This window comes from Nomascus leucogenys, chromosome 6 (assembly GCF_006542625.1).
Source record: "Nomascus leucogenys isolate Asia chromosome 6, Asia_NLE_v1, whole genome shotgun sequence".
NCBI classification, from domain to species: Eukaryota; Metazoa; Chordata; class Mammalia; order Primates; family Hylobatidae; genus Nomascus; species Nomascus leucogenys.
In genome coordinates this window covers 169,241-184,155 of record NC_044386.1, presented here as the reverse complement: position 1 = coordinate 184,155, position 14,915 = coordinate 169,241, and the positions used below count along the sequence as shown (strand labels likewise).

The window sequence follows — 14,915 nt, the reverse complement described above, 5'->3', positions numbered from 1 at the left end:
TCACAGCTCACCTTTTTGGTGCCTTTCATCCGTGTTAGGAATTATTCACATCTTCTCTCTGGGCAATATTCTACTTTCTTTTTATATTGACCCAATTATTTTACTTGTTTGGTGTGTCCTTTCTCCTAAAACATATGGGTTCACTTTGAAACCTTGAAACCCACGTTTACAAAAACATTTGCAATATGAAACATCGGTCCATGACTCATTAGTGGAGTACCATCAACATTTACATTTCCAGACCACCCACTGCGCAGTGGTTTTCTTGGTCTCAGTACTCATGAAAATGGTCTGAAGGTTTGTTTTGGGTTCCTAAGCAGTAAACACACACACAACACTGCCTGTCAGTTATTTCTCGGAAACGAAATCAGCCCTTCTGTTGCCATCCTATCATGCTTCAGGGGTGCCTGTGCTAGTTTTTAATTCTTTGTCCTAACACTTAAATGTTTGCTCAAATGCCCATATTAATACTTCCTCTTAGTTTACAAAAGGATTTACTTTCTTACTGGTTGGGATGAAGCTGCCTGAGGTTGCCACCTGTCATTTTTCCTTCATTTATTGGACCATGTCATCCCATTACATGTCTGCCATGGAGGTTTTCAAACTGTGGTCCCTGGACATGTTAGAAATGCAAATTCTCAGGCCGAACCAGGACTGAATTGGAAGATCTGGGGTAGGGTCCCTCCAGGTGATCCTGTTACACAGGTTAGAGAACCATGGCATTAGGGGTGGCAATTTGACAATTTTTTTTTTTTTTTTTTTTTTGAGACAGAGTCTCACTCTTGTTGCCCAGGCTGGAGTGCAATGGCGCACTCTCGGCTCACTACAAACCTCTGCCTCCCGGGTTCAAGCGACTCTCCTGCCTCAGCCTCCCGAGTAACTGGGATTACAGGCACCCACCATCATGCCTGGCTGATTTTTTGTATTTTTAGAGATGGGGTTTCACTATGTTGGCCAGGCTGGGACAATTCTTAAACTGTCATTCTTTACTCACTTATTTGCAGGATTTCTTATGTAAAGAACTTTCCCTAATCAACAAGGTTTATCTGAATTGCAATTTGTAGAGAGAAGGCAAGATAGTCACTGATCGTCCTTCAAGTGTCCATTCCCAGTGTTAGGAGTTAGTGCCCTAGGTACCTCCAAGAGTGACCAATTACATGTGTTTGGTTGGTTGGTTTTGGCTTTGAAACCATCACTATGAATTCATGGTTTTCATGTATTAGAGACCAAGTCTAGGTGCTTGATGTGTCTACTGCTACTGGGACAGAGCTAGGAAATGTGTCTATGTGAAAAGAACAAGAGAGTTCACGCTTATATTTCTATTTCAAATTTAGTATATGGTTTTCCACCTTTTTCTCAGAAAAATCTTTTTTTATTTTTTGAGATGGAGTTTTGTTCCTGTTGCCCAGGCTGGAGTGCAGTGGCACAATCTCGGCTCACTGCAACTTCCGCCTCCTGATTCAAGCGATTCTCCTGCCTCAGCCTCCTGAATAGCTGGGATTACAGGCACCTGCCACCATGTCCAGCTAATTTTTGAATTTTAGTAGAGATGGGGTTTCACTATGTTGGCCAGGCTGGTCTCGAACTCCTGGCCTCAGGTGATCCGCCCGCCTCAGCCTCCCAAAGTGCTAGGATTACAGGCGTGAGCCACCACACCTGGCCAGAAAAATCTTATTTTTAGTATTAACATAATTAGTTATTAGCTTTAACTCCCACCCCACATAATTTCAAAGGATTAATTCCAATAAGACAAGTAACAAGGAGATGATGGATTGAAATTTAGGATTTAGTGGCTCTATTTGTCTTTAGACTATGGCTCACTAATTCTGCACACTTGAAGTGCTGTGTTCTAGCCATGCTCTGATGACACATGAAGTAATAGGTGGCGTGACTGTCACCAGCCTGATGTGTAGTTGGGCTGCAGAACCCCATGCTGCTGCCTAGCCCAGCCAGCCCCAGGTCACTCCTCAGACTCGAACTCGATGCTGACACCACCAGCACCTGGGACGCTGCCTAGGGGCTTTCTCTGGTGGCAGGAGCATGTCCTGGAGCAGGCCAGGGGTGCCCAGAATTGACCGTCCTGAGCCTGTGGAGCGTGGGCTGGTGAAGGAACACACCAGCTCCCTCAGTGAGCACGGGCCCAGCTGTCCACATGGGACCCGGCTCCCGGACGCCCCGTGCTGCCACCTCTTTCTTGTCTCACCTCCTGCTTCCCTTCAGCTGCTGCTCAGGGCCACCTTCCAAATTTTGGTCTCAGGGTTGGCGCCTGTAGAATGCAATCCAAGGAATTTAGATTCATTCATTTCAGATACTATTCTTTCAATTTTAGGGACTATCTTAATACAAAGATAAAAAACTAAAGTGGTTGCTGTGGAGGACAGGGGTCAGTGGTGGAAGTGAGACCGAAATAGACTTTGAAGTAATATCTAGACTTTGAAATTGTGTTTTACGTATTACCAAAGTTTTGTTTTAAGAAAAAGCAAATATATATTTGCATTATATTATATGTACTCTGCCCTTATCAATAGGCATTCCTCATTCCTCCTTCTGGTACTGAGTTCCCCACTGTACGAATTAATGTTCCTAATCCCCTACTGATGGACATTTCGATTGTTTCCAGTTTTACAAATGCCACAGTGAAGAACTTGGCTGCAAACACATTCAGGCTGTGAAAAGAACTCTGTGCCTAAAGTCCTTTCATTTTTTTGCTAGTTTTTTTGAGGCAGATTCTAGAATTGCTGAGTCAAGGGGCAAATGCCACATACTTTTGTTAGACGCTGCCAAATCCTCTTCCATGAGGCTGCAACGTTCTGCGTTCAACAGTGACATATGAGAGTCCTCGTACCCCACAGCTTCAAAAGCAAAGCACGATGGCAAACCTGCACATTTACAAATCACACAGGTGAGAAATCTTATCCTAGTTTCACCTTTGTTTTTGGTTCACATTTTTATGACCAGCTTTTTTGTGGTGCAGTGCGCAGAAGGTAACGAACTCACTCTACCCACAAGCTTCTTCCTGTGCCTTTGGAATCTGCTCCTGCCAGTCTGCAGGGAACCACGGATCTGCCTTCCGTCACGTAGGAGGCATTCTTGACACCCTCTGTACACAGCATGCGCTTTTTTATTTGGCTTCTCTTACGCAGCATAGTGACTTTCAGATTTATTCAAGCTGCTGCGTGTGCCAAGAGTCCACTCCTTCCTAGTGCTGAGGCCCCAGTCACACGAGCACAACTGTTTCCTGTGTGTGATGTGTTGTTCTCTGGCTGTGCACTGCCAAAAAAGACATCATTAAAAAAAAACTAAATATAATGTAAAACCTGCCTTGCCTTAGGAAAATTTTTCTGGCAGTGGCTCACACCTATAATCCCAATACTCTGGGAGGCTAAGGCAGGAGGACTGCTTGAGCCCAGGAGTTTGAGACCAGCCTGGGCAAGATGGTGAAACCCCATCTCTGTAAAAAATATAAAAATTAGCCAGGCATGGTGGCTCACGCCTGCAGTCTCAGCTCCTAGGGAGGCCGAGGTGGGAGGATTGCTGGAGCCCAGGAGGTGGAGGTTGCAGTGGGCCGAGATCACACCACCGCACTCCAGCCTGGGCAGCACGGCAAGACTCTGTCTCTACCAAGAAAAAAACAAAAAATTAATAGTAGGAAAAACAAAAGGTTTTTCTTACCAAAAATACACTTTAAGGAACAAATTTATCATATTAAGTTGGTGCAACAGTAATTGTGGCTTTTACCTTTGAAAGTAATGGCAAAAACCGCAATTACTTTTGCACCAACCTAATATTATTTTCTAATGACAAACTTGGAAATAATTGTCATTGTTCTCTGAAAAGAACAGCCTAAAAATAAAGCAGCAGCCGATTTACTTCTATGCCAGTTCTTTTAGTATTTGGTTAAACTGGCAGTCCCTAACCTTGTTGGCACCAGGGACTGGTTTCATGGAAGACACTTTTTCCACAGACAAGTGTGGGGATGGTTTGGAGATGAAATGGTTCCACTTCAGATCAGCAGCATTAGATTCTCATAAGCAGCGCATAACCTAGATCCTTCGCATGCGCAGTTCACAACAGGGTTCCACTCCTATGAGAATCTAATGCCACCACTGATCTGACAGGAGGCGGAGCTCACACAGTAATGATCTGACAGGGGCGGGGCTCACACAGTAATGATCTGACAGGGGGCGGAGCTCACAGTAATGATCTGACAGGGGCGGGGATCACACAGTAATGCTGACAGGGGGCGGAGCTCACACAGTAATGCTGACAGGGGGCGGAGCTCACACAGTAATGCTGACGGGGCGGAGCTCACAGTAATGCTCTGACAGGGGCGGAGCTCACACAGTAATACTCTGACAGGAGGCGGAGCTCACACAGTAATGATCTGACAGGGGGCGGAGCTCACAGTAATGCTGACAGGGGGGGAGCTCACAGTAATGCTCTGACAGGGGCGGAGCTCACACAGTAATGCTCTGACAGGGGGCGGAGCTCACACAGTAATGCTGACAGGGGGCAGAGCTCACACAGTAATGCTGACAGGGGGCGGAGCTCACACAGTAATGCTGACAGGGGGCGGAGCTCACAGTAATGCCGACAGGGGGCGGAGCTCACACAGTAATGCTGACAGGGGGCGGAGCTCACCAGTAATGCTGACAGGGGGCGGAGCTCACAGTAATGCTGACAGGGGGCGGAGCTCACACAGTAATGCTGACAGGGGGCGGAGCTCACACAGTAATGCTGACGGGGCGGAGCTCACACAGTAATGCTGACAGGGGGCGGAACTCACACAGTAATGCTGACAGGGGGCGGAGCTCACACAATGCTCTGACAGGCGGCGGAGCTCACACAGTGATGTTCTAATGGGGCGGAGCTCACACAGTAAGGCTCACTGGCCCGCAACAGGCCATGGACTGGTAACAATCTGTGGCCTGGGGAATTGGGGACCCCTGATTTGAATAATCGAGGACACACTCACCTAGTAAACCATCTGCCAAGAAAAAGGAGGAAATGTTAGTTTTCTCCATTCGCTCTCAGGCACCAACATTAATTCGAACTTAGAAATAAATTACAATAAGGCCAGGCATGGTGGTTCACACCTATAATTCCAGCACTTTGGGAGGCCAAGGAGGGAGGATCACTTGAGCCCAGGAGTTTGAGACCAGCTTAGGCAACACAGTGAGACCCTGTCCCTACAATTACAAAATAAATGAGCTGGGTGTGGTGGTGCACACCTGTAGCCCCAATTGCTCAGAAGGCTGAGTCGGGAAGATCACCTGAGCTGCCCAGGAGTTTGAGGCTGCACTGAGCTGAGACTGCACCACTGCACCGATCCTGTCTCAAAAAAAAAAAAGAAAAAGAAAAAAACTGCAACAAAATATCTGGATTTTGATGTAACAGAATACAAAGATTATTACATTCAATTTTTAGGTCAACAAACATGACTAAAGTCATAACAGTAAAATATTTTAAATGGATTTGGAAATAAAAGAAAGTTTGTTCATTTATGTTTTATTTAAGAGCTGTGCCCAGTTTTATCATCTCAGAAGAATGAGGCAAGGGACAAAGGTAAGTGCCACGCTCCCTGGCCACTGGGTTCCTGGCAAGCTCCCAGCCACTGGGTGCCAATCTCCCTTCAATGTACTCCTTCTTCCCCGGAGCGCAGAAGCGCATGAAGACAGTTATGACATGGACACATGCATGAGCTATTATACATAATTACAAAAGCTGATTCTGTCATCACCGCATCTTGTCTCATCAGTAGGAGCGAATGGCTGGGGGGACGGTGGCACAGTCAGCCTCGTTCAAAGTTTTGTCGATTACGGGTCTATATTCCAGAGTGACCTTGAAAAAGAGTCAGTGGTAAGTTAAGCACAAAAATGTACAGAAAACCATCTCTTGTGTTCCTTTTGAAACATTTTAACTATAAAAGTAGATTTACAGCATGGGAACTTAACAGTATTTGCTGCAGTATTTTCCAATAACAAATTTAAAAATGATCTACATGCACAACAGGGGACTGTAAATGACGGCAGATCTGCAGAGTGGAACAGAGCAACGAAAATGACACTGTACCAGATTCTCAGGGCTTTACAAAAATGCTCCCGTCATGAGAAGTGGGAGAACCCTTGTCTATACCAAGACACTTTAAACTATCTACTTCCAGTTTTTCTACTTCAAAGTAAATATTTATATAGGTTGAACATCCCTAATCCGAAAATCTGAAATTCTCCAAAATCTGGAACTTTCTGAGCACCAGCATGACATTCAAAAGAAATGTGCTATGGAGTCAGATCTTCTGATTAGGGATGCTCAGACAGTAAGTATAATGCAAATATTCCAAAGTCTGAACAAGCCTGAAATCCAAAACACTTCTGGTCCCAAGGATTTCAGAGAAGGAATACTCAAGCTGTGTATTAAATATGCACACACAGGAAAAGGTAGGCACATATACAAAGAATGGGTCGTCTCTGGTTAGTGAGCTTATTTCAATCTCTCTGTACTTTCTAAAAGAGTATGTATTTCTTGAAAAATCAGTAAAACTGGCTGGGCGTGTTGGTTCATGCCTGTTGGGGAGGTCAAGACAGGTGGATCACTTGAGCTCAGGAGTTCAAGACTAGCCTGGGCAACGTGGTGAAAAACTCCCCTCTACAAAACATACAAAAATTAGCCAGGCATGGTGGCATGTGCCCAGGAGGCTGAGATGGGAGGATCACCTGAGCCTGGGGGAGGTTGAGGCTGCAGTGAGATGAGATCAAGCCACCATGTTTCAGCCTGGACAACAGAGATGAGACTCTATCTCAGAGAAACAAAAACAAAACAAAAAACCCAAACCCGAAAACATTAAAAATAGACTTGTGCTAAGCGAGTGAAGTGTGATTTCTATACACTATCAGGAAATGGCCTTCATGATAAATCCTGAAAATGACCTACTGCCTGAATCACAGACACACTAGATGATAGTGAGAGTCCAATGGTAACTTCCACAGACACAGCTAAATGATTATACAACTCTCTCTTACAGCTATGAAAAGCTTAAGGTTAAAAGCTTTCTGTCTTCATTATTTCTGAATCTCAATGCCCAGCGGAAATGCCACACGGGTGAACCGTGCTTGTGTGGAACAAGGCTGTGACCCCCCTACCACACCCTCGGCTGGCTGTTCCCGACACTGTGCTTGTGTGGAACAAGGCTGTGACCCCCCACCACACCCTCGGCTGGCTGTTCCCGACACTGTGCTTGTGTGGAACAAGGCTGCGACCCCCCACCACACCCTCGGCTGGCTGTTCCCAGGATGCTATGCTTGTGTGGAACAAGGCTGCGACCCCCTACCACACCCTCGGCTGGCTGTTCCCAGGACGCAGCTCACCCCCAACCCCGCCTCAATTTCGGCCCTTCTCTGCTTGCTCAGTGCCCAGGGGATGCTAACGGCTGCACCACATCCCCTCAGCTCCCCTGCAGATGCTTCCAGTTGGCCCAGCCCATGGGAGGAGAGGGGAGGGGTCTCTTCTGGGCTCCCTTGGCGTGGGACTGGTTTCTGGTAGTGGCTGTGTGTCCACCCGACAGATGCTGACTTTCTTGCTAGGTCCACAATCATCTTCTCCCCTGCCACCAGGCCTTGGACGCTTGCTCCTGCCCAGTGACTTCCATCTGGCCCACACCACGGAGCAACCCTTCCTTAACGCTCCTCTGAACCACCTGCAGGTACTGGATTCTGTCTCCAGCCCGAAGCCTGACTGCTGTCAGAGTGCCTTTTTCAGTGGTGCCTCAAATCTGTCAGGAGTTGATTTAAATCTGGCCTGCTCCTCCCCGTTCACCATCAGCAAGGCCAGCCTGCAGACCTGGGCGGGGCCGTGTGGGTGCTGGGCTGTGGTGAGAACGAGCTCCACACTGACCTTCCCAGTGCTGACGTCCACATAGGACAGGGTGTGCTTCCTCCAGTGCTCCTCAAAGGGCTTCTTCTGTTGCCCCTGGATGGGCTTGGAGTAATCATACTCATCAATCCGCACCTGAGGCCAGAAACACTATCATATTTCTTATTACTCTAACAGAGCAATACAGAAAAAACACAGCAAACATTAAAATGATCTAAGAGACAGATGCCCTAGAACTCATTCCATTTCCACTTCAGCCCAGGAGGTTGGCACCATCAACACGTTCAGAACCCACAGAGGCCACATGGCTGGCCAGGGGGTGTGCGGCCAGCAGTGAGTCCAGAGTAATCCGTGTCCGCATGTTCCCTTAGACATCCTTTATGTACCTAAGAGTTTATCAAATACTTTGTCTTTTTGCTCCATGTGCTGGGAGACTACCTCAATCTTTTCTTTCAGCCTGTTTCTATTAAAAAAATATTTTTCTTTGAGACAGGGTCTCGCTATGTCACCTGGGCTGGAGTGCAGTGGTGTGATCACAGCTCGCTGGAGCCTTGACTTCCCAGGCTCAATCATCTCGCCTCAGCCTCCTGAGCAGCTGGTACTTCAGGCATGTACCACCACACCTGGCTCATTTTTTAATTTTTGTAGAGGCAGGTTTCACCATGCTGCCCAGGCTGGTCTAGAACTCTGGGCTCAAGTGATCTGCCTGCCTCAGCCTCCCAAATGCTGGGATTACAGGTGGGAGCCACTGCACCTGGCTTCTATTCTAATTAAAACTTGCTGTGACCAACTAAATTTATGCTACTGGCCGGGCACAGTGGCTCATGCCTGTAATCCTAGCACTTTGGGAGGCCGAGGTGGTTCACTTGAGGTCAGGAGTTCCAGACCAGCCCAGCCAACATGGTGAAACCCCGTCTCTACTGAAAATACAAAATTAGTCAGGCATGGTGGCATGTGTCTGCAATCCCAGCTGCTTGGGAGGCTGAGGCAGGAGAATCACTTGAACCCGGGAGGCAGAGGTTGCAGTGAGCTGAGATGGTGCCGCTGCACTCCAGCCTGGGGGACAGTGAGACTCCATCTCAAAAAAATAAAAATAATAAATTTATTATTATTCTGTATTCTGGCAAACACGGATTCATATACTTTGCAGGAAACTCTTAATATGTACAAGGAGACAAGAGCAAGTTCTGAGCAGTGATCACAGCCATCAGCATATTCTAGTGAAGGGTAAATCAGTAAAATTTCATGGTGAATAAAAATGATTTTCCCATTCACCATGTTCAGCTGACTGGAAAGGCTGCCAACAGCCGCCCACACACAGTCCTGAACCAGCCTGTGTGCCTGCCTTGTGGAGCCTTTGTCTTTTTGCTGATGTGGTTTATCCTGAACTTGCATTTGCACCCCAAGTCTCCCTTTCCGTCACTTTTTGCTATCATATGTGAAAAACTCTTACCAGGCAGAATCCAACACGTGTGCTCTGCACAAAAATCAGTTCATCTGAAGAACAAGTGACCACAGGGCAGGCTCTATAATACCTTTTCCAAACCACAGGGCAGGTCTGAAACAATGGCTTACTCATTATTTAATAAACTGGCATTTATTTCCTGGTCATGTCACTCTGGCTGCACTTCTAACCTTGGCCTTCTAACAGCAAAGCACATTGGCTTGGAGATGCCACTGCTGGCATCAGTGGACGCTGACCCAAAGCAAGGAAAAGGTCACAGTGATCCAGAAGATGGCGAGAACCCAGGGATCAAAGTTACTGGGGGGAAAAAGGCATTTTTTGGATTTACTTTTGGGGAAACGAAATAAAATGTAGAGAAAATGTAGGGGTGGGGCTGAGTCCCACCAGGTGGGAGGAAAAGGCAGGTGCAGGTGGGCGTGGCGAGAAGGCGCACCTTGTGGTCTTCCCTGGCGTGCGCGCCCCGTGACTCCTTCCGCGCCTCTGCTCCGTAGATGGTCTGCAGCGCACACAGCATCAGGTTCTGCAGCTCCAGGGTCTCCACCAGGTCTGTGTTCCAGACCATTCCTGGGGACACAAAAAGTTCCATCAGGGGCAGGCGGGACCCAGTCACATGGGCCCTCCGAGCTGTCAGCCTGGGCCTGCTAGTCCATGGAGTCACTGGTTGCAGCTTTATAGCTGAGGACCAGGACCCATCCAGACAGCAAGCACGGAACTAAGTCAGCACTGACGGGACAGACACCAGCCCACCCTGCAGAAGGCAGGGCCCAACAGTGTGCACAGAGCTCGCTGTCTGCTCACCCCGGTCGAACGTCTTCAGGTGCTTCAGGTCTCTGTAGAGCTTGCTGATTTTCCCACAACCTTCTTGCAACACGCTTCCCACACGGAACACGGCAGCATGATTTTGCATTGACTGTGGCACAAAATATTATTTGTAAACTTTTAATCCATAGAAGCAGCCATACCAAGAACTGCTTAACTTTTAGACCTGTTGTTTTGCATTTCGTTTATGTAAATTAAACAGAAAAATTAGGAAATTCAGACTATGAGTTTATTACTCTGAACTTAAAAATGAAGTTTTGACTAAAGCTTCTGAATAAATAAATGTAATGCTTCTATTACATACACATCTTAGACCCACACACATCCTTTCCAGCGGGATACAGCCAGGGTCCAGGACTCCAAGCAGACTATGGCACCATGTTCCATACGGCTCCGTGGCCAACCAGGCAGCGCTGCCTCCCTACACCCCTGGTGGGACTCCTGACGTGGGGTCTGGTGGTCAACGTGACATGAGCCAGCAGCCCTGTGGTGATACACACTAGGAGGAGCTGAGCAGAGCCCTGGTGATGGTCAGGTTGGAGCCAAAGGTCTTCAAGGAGAGGGAGGGGCGTGGGTGGCTGGGGCCCTTGGCCTGTCTGGCTACTGTCTTTTGCCTATTTTGTAGAAGTTCCTTGTACACTGAGTTCCTTCATAGTTTTACTGTGGTGAGAAACATGCTATGCAGTGGACCTGAAGTTTACTGTAGGTATGCTGGGAACTGGGCGTCAGCTTTTGCTTCCTGTGGGACAGACAGGCACCACCTCCGTGATCCCTCCTCCTCCTTGCTTCTCCCTCTAACTCTGCTTTGCTCCACTGACCCTAACTGTCTCTTCCTCTACCAACGCACCTTCATGGTTTAATTTGGACATTTCATCTGATTTTCCTTAGACTCATACATAATTGTAACACTGTAATGCACATCAACCTAATGGTTTTTCAGGAAGAACAAATGAAAAACATTGCATCTCAGAATCTAGTATTACGTTCTTTCATGTACTTCAGCAGCCACGTTTTCATGTCCTTTTTTTGTATCTCTGGTTACATTATTTCAGGGTATTTTCAGGTTTTTTTGAAATGTGAATGAGATATTTACTGATGTCTGAGCAGATTACTGCTGGCACATTGCAAAGCTACTGATTTTTAGATACAAATCTCTTACCCAGACACCTTACTATATTCTTGTTTTGTTAGTTTTTCAGTTTATTCCCTGGGAATTTTTTGGAAATTCTATCTGTAAATAATAGCAATTGTATCTATTCCTTTTCAATATTTACTGCTGAGACCAGCTCAGTTGTGAAGATCCTAACCCAGTGGCGCTAGAGGAATTAAAGACACACACACAGAAATAGAGCGTGTGGAGTGGGAAATCAGGGTCTCACAGCCTTCAGAGCTGAGAGCCTCAAACAGAGATTTACCCACATATTTATTGACAGCAAGCCAGTCATAAGATTTACTAAAAGTATTCCTTACGGGAAACAAAGGGATGGGTTCTGGCTAGTTATCTGCAGAAGGAACACGTCCTTAAGGCACAAATTGCTCATGCTATTGTTTGTGGTTTAAGAACGCCTTAAGCGGTTTTCCCGCCCTGGGTGGGCCAGGTGTTCCTTGCCCTCATTCCAGTAAACCCACAACCTTCCAGCATGGGCGTCATGGCCATCACGAGCATGTCACATGCTTCAGAGATTTTGTTTCTGGCCAGTTCTGGGCCAGATTTGGGGGCCTGTTCCCAACAATTTACCTCATTTCTTTTTTTGCTTCTTACTATTAATAGCCGGAGTCAACAGAAAAATCCCTTCCCCAACAAAACGCATTTCCACAAGCACAGGAAGCTCTGTTCAGTGCCAACTCCAGCATCTCATGGAGCCTGGGATACAGCAGGCACCAAGACACACCTTGTTTGGTGGGAATGCTTCTAGTATTCTCACTTCAAACCATCTCATGGATTCGCCATTTCTGTATCTGAAGGCATGTTCCCATTCTCTAATGCAATGGTTCCTTCTTTCCCAGCTGGCCTCCAACCCTACAAAAGTACTGCAGGGCATCACTCAGCCTTCTGTGCCTTAGTCACGCTGTTCTTCTCACCGTTCCACAAAGCCCCCCTCAAGCCCAGCCTCACTTGAAGACTGAAGGGCAAAGGCCTCTGAAAATGTCAGCAGGGAACCTGTTCTCATGTCTAACACCAAATGCCTTTCAGAATAGGACTAAAGCAATGGACTTCTTTTTAGAAAATATGCAGAAATTCTTGCAAATCATAGGCAAGAGATGTCATTCATGGACAAGAACCCTTCTTATTAAAGGAATTCAGTTTCTTAGACTGACTATATATCAGGTTCTCCATAGCCCCATGGCTAATGGCTGCCATACTGGACGGCAAACATTCAGAACATTTCCATCATCATGGACGGTCCTACTGGACCGACTCCCAGCAGCACAGGCCACACAGATCAGTTTCCCCCTGCCGCCCACTCTCCCTCTCTTCCAGGTATATTTAGGGGCAGCAACAGGCCCAGCTTAAAGACATTTCCGAGCTGCTGGAAGCCAGGCGTGATGACATGATCAATATCTGGGCCTGAGATGTAAGCACCAGGGTTGTGTTGAACTCCAGGAAACCTCTAAGAGAAAGCTACCCTCCTGGAGACTGAGCTCCTCTGGCGGTCCTGCAGTTCCTTCTCCTCCACGCTGTGATTCATCCATGACAGCCAGCGATGGTCAGGGCACGGAGGTCACGCCCAAGCACACACGAGTGAACCACAGGAGGCTGTCCTGGATGCTAAGCGGTCACTAATTCTGCCCTAGCCTGCTGACCTTCTATGTGGAAAAGAAGTGCACTTCTAGTCTCTTTCGTATTCTTGATATAGTGAGGAGTACGTCCTACTGCTGTTTACCTCCAGATACTGGTGCAGCCTCGTATGTTTATCGCAGCACTAGTCACAACAGCAAAGTCATGGAATCAACCTAAGTGCCCATCAACGGATGACCAGATGAAGAAAATGTGGCACATATATACCATGAAATACTACTCAGCCATAAAAAAAGAATGCAATCATGTCTTCTGCAGCCACATGGATGGAACGGGAGGTCACTATCCTAAGCGAAGTGACTCAGAAGGTCAAGTGTCACACATTCTCACTTGGAAGTGGGAGCTGAACGGTGAGTACACATAGACACACACAGTGGACTAACAGACTGGGGGCTCCAAAACGCGGGAGGGGTGGGGATGAGCAATTACCTGCTGGGTACAACATACACGACTTGGGTGATGGGTACATGAAAAGCCCAGACTCCACCACCTCACAGTACATCCACACAAAACTGCACCTGCATCCCCTTAAATCTATTTTTAAAAAAAACAAAACCAGTGCAGGGCCAGGTATGCAGCCAGCCTGCTCACTCCAGAGCGAGTCCAGGCTCTTACCTTCTGCATGCTGAGTCGCAGTTCTGATGTTCTTATGCTTCCATCAGCAAATCTCAATTTGTCAAGATTCATGACAGATTCTTCCCCAGCGTTTGGTTTAATTGGAGGGACTTTATCTCCTAAAACAAACAAAAAGCTATAATTTAACTTTTGAAAACCGTTTTAAAAAACCAAATGGATTTAGAATGACACACAAATATGTAGCACAGCCGCTCAAGGAGCCTGCAAACTGTGTAAGTCTCCTGAGCTAACACACTGCCAGCCCACCCTACATCTGAGGCCATCTGTTGAGTTGGGGCCAATTTTAAAGAACAGACATGAAACGCAAAACTGTCGGCACACAGTAGATATCCATTAAGTGATCTTAGAGTGAATAAACTAGAAATCATCTCTAAAATTAAAAAATTAAGTGTAGGCCGGGTGCAGTGGCTCACGCCTGTAATCCCAGCACTTTAGGAGACCGAGGTAGGTGGATCACTTGAGGTCGGGAATTCAAGAGCAGCCTGGCCAACGTGGCAAAACCTCATTTCTACTAAAAACACAAAAATTATCTGGGTATGGTGGCACGCGCCTATAATCCCAGCTACTTGGGAGGCTGAGGCACGAGAACTGCTTCAACCCGAAAGGTGGAGGTTACAGTGAGCCGAGATTGTGCCACTGCACTCCAGCCTGGGCAACAGAGCGAGACCCTGTCTTAAAAAAAAAAAAAAAATTAAATGTATACAAATTTATATACATTAAGTGTCTATAAATGTCACTCCACTAAGGGAAAAAAGATACCTTCCAGATGGTGGTCCCAAGGGGCCAGCCACCCCACTGTCCTTCGCATTAGGGGGAGGAAGGTGGCTGCTGTGTGCTTGAAAGTCACCTGCTGATTTGGACTCCTGTGTGCTCTCACCTACACTTCAAGATTTGCAATTTTTTTTTTTTTTTTTTTGAGATGGAATTTTGCTCTGTAGCCCAGGCTGGAGTGCAGTGGCACCATCTCGGCTCACTGCAACCTCCACCTCCTGGTTCAAGCAATCCTCCCGCCTCAGCCTCCAGAGTAGCTGGGACTACAGGAGTATGCCACCATACCTGGCTAATTTTTGTATTTTCAGTAGAGATGGGGTTTCACCATGTTGGCCAGGCTGGTCTCGAACTCCTGACCTCAGGTGAGCCACCTGCCTCGGCCTCCCAACGTGCTGGGATCACATGTGTGAGTCACTGCGCACGGCCAAGATTTGCAACTCTTGTGTTTCCACGATGTCTTGAAAAAAGTTTGTTTTTTTTTTTGAGATGGAGTCTCGCTCTGTTGCCCAGGCTGGAGTGCAGTGGCGCAATCTCGGCTCACTGCAAGCTCCGCCT

The 14,915-nt window shown here is 47.1% G+C and overlaps 1 protein-coding gene across 9 annotated transcripts in view; it reads right to left on the bottom strand.

The window, feature by feature from the left end:
* Positions 1–14,915, bottom strand: part of SDHA (succinate dehydrogenase complex flavoprotein subunit A) — a 47,693-nt gene that overhangs the window by 10,387 nt on the left and 22,391 nt on the right. For 2 of the 9 annotated variants that reach the window (XM_030813860.1, XM_030813867.1), the window contains 4 exons: positions 13,569–13,687; positions 10,133–10,244; positions 9,768–9,898; positions 7,388–8,004 (listed from right to left, as the gene is read on the bottom strand). In XM_030813860.1, the coding sequence (XP_030669720.1) occupies positions 7,738–8,004; positions 9,768–9,898; positions 10,133–10,244; positions 13,569–13,687 (629 nt within the window). In that variant the 3' untranslated portion in view covers positions 7,388–7,737. Of the gene's footprint in view, positions 1–2,514; positions 3,271–4,395; positions 4,988–5,487; positions 5,842–7,384; positions 8,005–9,767; positions 9,899–10,132; positions 10,245–13,568; positions 13,688–14,915 lie in introns of those variants that run through there. The other 7 variants (XR_004030382.1, XR_004030383.1, XM_030813864.1 and 4 more) reach the window with 7 other exon arrangements.